Source organism: Lactuca saligna, chromosome 8 (genome assembly GCF_052625555.1).
Source record: "Lactuca saligna cultivar CGN05327 chromosome 8, ASM5262555v1, whole genome shotgun sequence".
Classification (NCBI taxonomy): Eukaryota; Viridiplantae; Streptophyta; class Magnoliopsida; order Asterales; family Asteraceae; genus Lactuca; species Lactuca saligna.
Genome location: NC_136424.1, coordinates 161,048,848 through 161,057,581, shown reverse-complemented (window position 1 = coordinate 161,057,581; position 8,734 = coordinate 161,048,848). Strand labels below are relative to the sequence as shown.

Here is an 8,734-nt window from a genome sequence, read left to right as displayed (position 1 = left end):
GAGCCTCGCTTCACCACCGCCGCCCCCTCTTGCATGCGAGCCATCTGCCTTTGCATCCTACTTCTACTTGTCCCTTCTGCCAGCGCATCGTTCGAGCTTCGGCCCTATAAAAGGGAGGCTGCGAACCTTCCCGGGTAACTTTGAATTTTTGACACTTTTTCACCCTAATTCCATATATTCACTATTTTGACTTTCCCCGAAGCCTCGGTATCAATTTAGCACCCGAAACACATCCCGAAGCTCCCGAGAAGCCCGGAAAATTTATCTTTTCGGTTTTGAAGCCCTACCTTCGCAGAGCCCGGTTTTCAATTAAGCTCCCGGTTTTCAACATAGAAAGTCATATTTAAAGCCTAAGTGATGTTCAAATTACTATTTTAACCCCCAGTTAATTTAAAGTGAGTTCAATATATAGGAACAATTGTATTTTATGTGCTATGTGCTTTTCAGTGTTATAATTCCGGGTTATTTTCCCGTGATATTTTATTCGCTATTTTTATTATGAATGTAATACGTAGCCTCTGGCCATGTAGAGCATGTCTCCGTAAGAGAATGACTTCTATTCTATGGCATTGGTAAATGGTTAGACAGGACTATAAGCTTGAAATCTAACAAGATGTTAATCAGAAATTGTATGTCTTCTATGCCATTTGGGCTAAAGTTTTATTGATGTATGTCAAGCATTGAAAAGTATATATTTGAATAAAGTCTTTGATTGATATGAACGCTTGTCACATGATTTCATATATGTCTTTGTTGTTCCTCTTTGCTTCTTCCATATTGATGTATATATATGGCATAACGTTATATTGTATCTATTATTGAACTCACTAAGCGTCACAGCTTACCCTATCAATGTTTAACAATTGCAGGTGATAAGTAACTAGTATGATCACATACTGTTGAAAGATTTAGAATAGTTTGTAATAGTACTTTTTTACTCCACTTTATGTTTGTATAAATTACAATATCCTGGGTAGTTATGTAATAAATAACACTTTGTAATAGTCGGTTTGTATCCAGTAGTTTGTAATCTCTTTATCAATGTAAAATATTGCTTTTATGAATATGCAAGTAGCATGTTTTGGAGTAATAATATTGTGAAATATGAAAGTTTGGGTCTTTCAAAAATACGAAAGTTGGGGTCTTTCAACCCACTAGCTCAGTGTAGCAATTAGGATATGGAAATCCACATATTGGTTTATGGATTTCCCCAGAGGGATTAAATCTGGTCAAGCCAGTGATAAGACTGTAGGAACATCACTACAATTATGAGATCAGGGAAGCAATGGACTACTTAAGGACGTGTGAGATAAGGCTACCATTGGTCAGGTAGCAATCACTTTTAGTCTTGAATTTGATGATCATAAGATTTGATGCATGGACCCGATCGGTTAGATCATGATGTTTTAGAGCTACAGTGGCATGATAACCAGTGGCAACTAGTTCCAGAGAAGGATTTCATTCAGAAGTCGTGTGAGGCGACGAAGTGGGAGTCCTTTGGCTCTACATCCGGGCCGGAACTCGATATTTTAGATGATTGGTGAACGAATTGAGACCAGGGAGGTCTCAGTAGATTTGGCAAGCAGCCATGTGGCAGCATACTACTTCAGGCGGTTTAATGTTTGGACAGTTTCAGCGATTAGCACTACTAGTATTTGTGTTTAGGTTGTAAGTTCTGACAGAATAACAGATTGCGTGGGTTATGCTAAATGACATGTATGGATAATTAGGTTTGTGATCCGATTTTATAGTGGGAACCTCGAGCTATTAGAAGTTGAGTAGTATTTGAGGGATAAACGGACTGGGTTCAATGATAATGATTCAGTATGAGTGGTCTATCAGGGATTCAGACCATCTCGAGACAACATATTTTAGATAGAGTACATGTGATCTTGTTGCGAGGAATTCGTGCACCTATGGATTTTAGGGCTTTAAGAAGATTCGTCACGGCTACCCTGGGAAGGCTAGGGTGTGCCCAAGATGGTGACCATGCTACTAGAGTGGTTGTGCGTGTAAGGAATGATTTCGAGGAAAAAAATATAATTTAAGTGGGGGAGAGTTGTATCACCCCGTTTATTACATAAATAAATAGATAAAGATTAATAAATGAATCCTGGCCTTAAAATCCATAATATTTAGTAGGATGTTGGTTTTGGGAGCCAAAAGTTATTATTTGGATTATTTGTGGGTTGAAGTGTAAATTCGAGACTTATTTTGTAAATATTTATGAAGGCAGAGGCTTTGTGGTAATTATTGGGACTTAATTTGGAGGAAAAAGAGAATGGAAGGCTGAATATGTCATAATTGAGAGTTGGAGGTTAAAAAGGTAAATTTTAGATTAGTTTTGTAAAGATTTTAGAAGATGGGGGTTGTTTAGTAAAATCCAGACTTATTTTGTAAAGGAATTCAAGGGGCAGGGTTTAAATGGTAATTTGTAGACTTTTTTTTGAGAAGATCATGGATGGGAGGGGCTAGCAGTGCCAAAACCGTATGTAGTTGTATGGGATACAGGTTAGAACCCGTCACACTACTACGCAGCCGCCATATATACACGAAGTGTTCCTAACCCTAACCATAATAACAACTCATCTGCCACATTATCTTCTCCACCCCAGCCATCACCTCCTCGCCACCACTGAAGGATCATCGGAGCAGCCGCCTTGTTCCGTCATAGGCGAAGACGAAGAGGTACAACGAGATCAGGAAAAAGTGGTTTGTGGGTTCTATTGCAGTTCGTGGGTGGGTCGCACACTCTCTCTTCATGTCTCTTCTGTTGCTGCCTCAACCTACGCCATCGCCGTCATCTTGCTATCGCCTCTGGCCGTTGCTCGTCGTTGAGAAAAGATGGTTGCGGTTTTGTTTCTTTGTTCAGTGTGGACTTCAGACTCGCATTACTTCATGGCGGGGCTGTGTGGGTTGTTTCATGTATGGGAGTGTGTTTAAAATCGTGTTTGTGTGTGTGTGTGGATGCTCGACTGGGAATCAACAGAACCGTCGCCACCACCTCACGGTGGCGGCTGTCACCGCAATCCATCACTGATGTCGCCGCTGCCACCATCTACTGCCATGTGTGTGTGTGTGTTTGTTTTGGTGCGTTTGTGTTCATTTCTGTAGTGAAAGGGTGTTGTGTGGCTGTTTAGTTGGCTTAAAAAGCCACCACCACCACCACCACTGGCCACCACAAGGGTGGTTGTGTGTGTATTTAGCATTCGTGTGTGTGTTTATTTTGGAGATTGGCATTGTAAATTGTAACAAAAAATGGAATAATGGAAAGAAACTCAAAATCATCACAGTGAGGTGGTGGCTGCTGCCACTAGCCACCGTGTCGGGTGGCGGTGTGCCTCGTTTGTATTGTGACTTGTTTGGGATGTTTGGACAAGGGACTAAAACCCTAGTGGGCCCAATGAAACCCTAATGGGCCCACTGAAGCCCTAATTGACCTAAAAGCCCAAAAATGTGACTAATAGGCTTAGTAAAACCCTAATGGGCCTAATGAACCTTCATTGATCAAAATGCCTAGCTATTAGGCCTATTGGGCTAAGATGGGTTGGATACCCTACCCTAATTAGTGTTTAGAAAACCCTAATATTAGGCATATGGGTTTTGGATTGTCGGGACATGAATTTTGGATGACTGGATTGGGATTGTGTATTAAGCCCGACTATACTACATGATTGACCCAATAGATTGATGGACTTAATGGATTAAGTCCTTAATGGGTTAAGTGAGAAACACTTAACCCTAATCGTCATTTTATGTAAAACCCTGATTTCACTTGGGCCTTGAGTTGGTCCTTTCTATTGGGCTTTGGTGATTGGGCCAATAATGGGCCATCCAAGAAGAATCAATGGACTAGAATAATTGTATGGGCTTTAGGGTAAGGCCCATATAAGGGGTTGGGCCCAATTTGGAAAATTGGGCCATAGACGGGCCATAGTTTGGGTGTTAACGATCATATGATATCGGACCATTAGAATGTCAAATGTTGGACTGGAATAAATGATTGGGTCTTAGAGTGAGATGATGTAAAGGTTTGGGCCTAATTTGGAAAATTGGGCCATATGTTGGGCTTTGACTCATAGTTGACTGTTGGGCCTTTAGATTTGGCCTTGGGCTTGTATCAAGCTAAGCTTGGGGTAAAGTAGTTTTTTACCCCAAGCATGGACTTATGGCTATTTATTGGAACCCAATTATTAATTGGGTGTTATTTTGATGTTGACAGTTCGGGAACCTATCATCCAACAGCTAGGGTTGGGTCTGCGGGACTTCAACAATGTGAGGTGACTTACCTTCGAGTAGAAGTGGGTTGAAGGCACCAATGCCGACCCACTAGTAGTTGATTATAGTTGAGATGATTGCCTTTGTGATAATTGTCTGGTTTGCTACTACCTGATATGTTTATGTGCTAGCATGATATGTTATATGTGATAGTGGTAGTAGGAGGGGAATAGTCCCCAAGTTCGGTTGTTAGGACCGAAGGGTAGGTCGGGCACCCCAAATATGCGTGACAATATGTTTATGCTATGTTTGTGCGATAGTAGTAGGGGGTGAAATAGTCCCCATTAGTCAGTTAAGATAAATCGACGGGTAACTCAAGCACTCCATAATGGCTTGACCTGGGTAAGTCAAGCACCTCAGAATGGCTTGACATGGGTAGGTCAGGCACCCCAAAATTCTATGGCAATATTTTTATGTTATGTTATTATGTGCTAGTGGTAGGGGTGAAATAGTCCCCAATAGTCGGTTGAGATAGACCGAGGGTAAGTCAAGCACCCCAGAATGGCTTTACCTAGGTAGGTCAAGCACCCCAGAATGGCTTGACATGGGTAAGTCAGGCACCCCAGAATTGCCTGACAGTATGTTATTGTATGGTGTGTGGTATGATGGGGGAACTCACTAAGATTCGTGCTTACGGTTTTCAGTTTTGGTTTGAGGTACTTCGTTTTTTAAAGAAAAGGAGTCGGCTCGATCGCAGCGCATCACACTATCTTTTCCACACGTGAGATCTTTCGGATTACACTCTGATATTATTTTTATGATGACATGTTTGACTATTGACACTTGGGTTTTGACATGAGATGTTATTATGGATGTTTTTATATACTTATGGTTTATCTTAACTTATTTAAAAATGTAATTTTTAGCCTTGAATTTTGAGATGTTACAGTTTGAACGATAAAAATAACATTTGGATAATCTAACTGAAAAAAAATAACACAATGATAGTCCAAACCGAAAATATAACACAAGAATAATCTAAACGAAAAATAACATATCATACATGAGTCCAAAGGGAAGAAACCACAAAACAAGAGATGGAAAGATGTATATTTGTCTTTGACTTGCATATCATACATAAGATAATAGATAAACTAATCAATGTAAGAAAATAATAGGGTTTATGGTGGAGATCTGGATACCAACCTGGATCGTGAGAGCACTTTTCGAACTGATATTTCTACCTTATGCCTGGGTTGTAAGAAATTCAATATAGAATAATCCAAGTGAACACTTACGATTCTAGGCATAGAAATCGTAAACCAATTTGCTAGAGAGATTCTGTGAGAGTTTGATGAAAATGAGAGCTAAAATTCGCAACCCTCTTCTGAGACTGAAGAGGTGTTTATATATTAAACGAGATTAGAGTTTTATTATGGTTGGACCGTCATTAGTTGCTTTGGAAGCAAGTCAGGATAATCCGGATTTAGGGTTACCAAAACTAACGAGTTTTGTTATTTTTACCATAATCACCCTTAAGAAATTGAATTTTCCCTGCTAGGGGCGTTGCACCTAGACCCCGCCAAAGGGGCGCTGCCCCCGGACCCCCGACTAGTCGTCAAACCGATATCTAATTCGATATTATACATGTGTGCACTCCGCACTAACCCGTATATATATTAGAGTACAAATTAAGAAACCCCTTAGCTCATATATTAGTTACAGTTACATAAAAATGATATCATGATACTAAAATCACCAACAATCAATGTCTAAATATGTTTATTTAAAATCTCTTAGGCAATCTATCCAAATTTAGCCTCTGCCATCAAATACTTATGTGATTGAAACAAAATTGTCTAGTAGGTCTTTCCACCGTTAAAGTCGACCATTCATAAACCTTCTCGTTGAAACGAACATGAAGAAACAAAGTTATATTTTCAAGTTAGAGAGGAAAAGTTATCAAAACCTAAAGTTTATGGGCTAAATGTGACAGAATATGAACTCTTTAAGGTTATTGATTGAAAATAAAAGGATTATATTTGTGAGGTATTCCTCAAGAGTGGGAGCAAAATTGTAGCGATGGCTTCTAATCCAATCGGAATGAAGCGCATAGCCATGGCGAGTACTTCTTCCGTAGGCATTTCAGTTCTTCCTCTTTCCCAGCTGAAGCCGATTACTATTCAAGTTCCATGTAAAGGTTTGTTGAATTTCAGAATCTAAAATTTAGGGTTTAGAATCATAAATTGCATTGCTACTGGTTGTAATTTGTGCATATGTTTCTTTATGGTTGAGTAGCGACTCAGAATGTAAAAATTTCGGTTATGAAAATTCACGAAAGTTGCAAACCTTCCTTTTGTTTCGAAAGTTATAAGCTTACCTCACTTGTTTAGTTGTCCCCTTTGTTATTTGATTATATTAAGTTTGATCAAGTAGAATCTCTATTGTAATGAATAAGATCATACTTTCAGTTCGTTTCTAATTTGGTCAATGAACTTCAATCTTAAGCTGAAACCATTGTGCTTCTCAAAAATGATTATTTTGGGTAATTTCAAACAGAAAACCTATACCATGTTGAAGAATCTCCTATTATGTTAAAGTGTTTAAGACATTAAGATTAAACCAATACAGAAACATATTAATATTGTAGGAGGCATGACATGATATATCATTGTGTTAGAAATTGATGGAAATATAAAAAGTTTATTTGACATTTCAACAATCTGTTGTTTGCATTAACATTAAGGTTAATATTAACACAAGCCAAATCAAATTAAGGTACATAAATAACAAAACATATATAATATGAGATTGATTGAAAAAACTATACTTCTGTGGGGATTTAAGACTAGTATAATTTCATGAAGGCAATTTTGGAAGTAAATATTTCTAATTATTTTCCCTTCTTTTCCTTCCAGAAAGAGTTATTTCTCATAGATTTTCAACAACCAGAAATCCTTCTTATTCAACAAGAGAATTTCATGGATTAATATCAAAGAAAATGACATTTATACCCCCCAGATGCAGCAATTCCTCAAGCCCCGATGGTGTTACTGATGATTCATCTAATAAAGCCAAGGCAAGTTTCATACTTTTCACTTCTATTTTCTCCCCTATCCTAAATAAAAGATGCCTATATTAATATCTTTAAATTGCTGTTTTGGTTTAAACAAAAACCAATAGCTACATTAAACTGTAAAAGACATAAATGCCCTCATTCCCATGGGAGGTGACGTACTGACGTCTACCCTTTTTCTTTGTGATACTTTATGTTAACATCTAACATTGCTCTCCTTTACCACTTTGTGATGAAATCAAATGTTTTAAAAAAAAAATTAAAGACGATGAAAGCAGTTATTATGCTTAATAGTTATATTAACTTGTTAAATTTTTATAATCTCATCTATGAGTTATTTTTTGCAGGTTCCATTTGGGTATAGTAGGAAAGATGTTCTTTTTATTGGACTTGGAGTTACATTCTTTGGAATTGGTCTAAAAAGTGGATTGGAGGTATCCTTTTTTTATAATTTTATTTATGTTTGCTCTATTGGGCCTCTTTACTCTTTTGGATCTAGCCCAATCTTTCTAAAAATGGGTTCATTTCAAATTCTTTTGTCTTTCTGAAAACAATATTATCATTTATACCCTTTTCTATTTACAATATAAATTCTTTTGAGCTTTTTTTTTTTTTTTTTTTTTTTTTGAAGTTCTTTGGAGTTGATCCTTTGCAAGCGGGGAATGTTGTCCAGTTAGTGTTGGTGTTAGGTCTTACAGTTGGATGGATTTCAACTTATATTTTTCGGGTCTCAAATAAAGAAATGACATATGCACAACAGTTACGTGACTATGAAATGAAAGTTATGGAGGTGAGTTGAATAAGATGTGACGTGTCCCACATATTATATTTTGATGTTTTTTTTTCATTTTTTTTTTTTTTTTTTTAATTTAAAGTTTCACGTGTAACATTTCAATACAGAAACGGTTGGAGGGTCTAACTGAAGCTGAACTACAAGCCTTGCTTGAACAAGTGGAGGAGGAAAAACGTTTGCCAAGAGAATAATTAAACCTCATTTAGCATCTACACTTTTTGTAAATGATGATTATACAACACGAAAACAGAGTAAGCATGTATAAATTTTCAGCAGCAATCATCCGATGTACATGTTATGTAGCACGATGTACAACTCTTTGGATGAAGGAATTTAGATCCCAAGGATGAAACTTTATGTAGTAGTGGAGTTTTCTACATTTGGGTATTTATTTTTTGCTGTTATATTATTAGGTTATATTATGTAACAGGGTTTTTACCTTTTTAAGGGTTTTATGCATGAAAGAGCAAACACACTTCCATTATCAGGTTATCACATCTTATTTTTGTTTCTTTGTAGTAAATTACTGTAATTTGGAAAATTTATAAAACTATAACGATTTCATACAAAATACGAAGAAAAAAAATATAATATTATATTTTCAAAGTATAATAAAAAGAAAGAAGATTGCATGTACTAATTGAGTA

General features: G+C 37.2%; 1 protein-coding gene across 1 annotated transcript; it reads left to right on the top strand.

Moving 5' to 3' along the window:
- The first annotated feature begins 6,261 nt into the window (after nucleotides 1-6,261).
- LOC145013285 (uncharacterized) lies at nucleotides 6,262-8,464 on the top strand. Its single transcript, XM_078972089.1, has 5 exons — nucleotides 6,262-6,418; nucleotides 7,137-7,297; nucleotides 7,642-7,728; nucleotides 7,926-8,084; nucleotides 8,195-8,464. The coding sequence occupies exons 1-5, from the start codon at nucleotides 6,301-6,303 to the stop codon at nucleotides 8,276-8,278; spliced, it is 609 nt and encodes a 202-aa protein (XP_078828215.1). The 5' UTR covers nucleotides 6,262-6,300; the 3' UTR covers nucleotides 8,279-8,464.
- The last annotated feature ends 270 nt before the right edge of the window (nucleotides 8,465-8,734 follow it).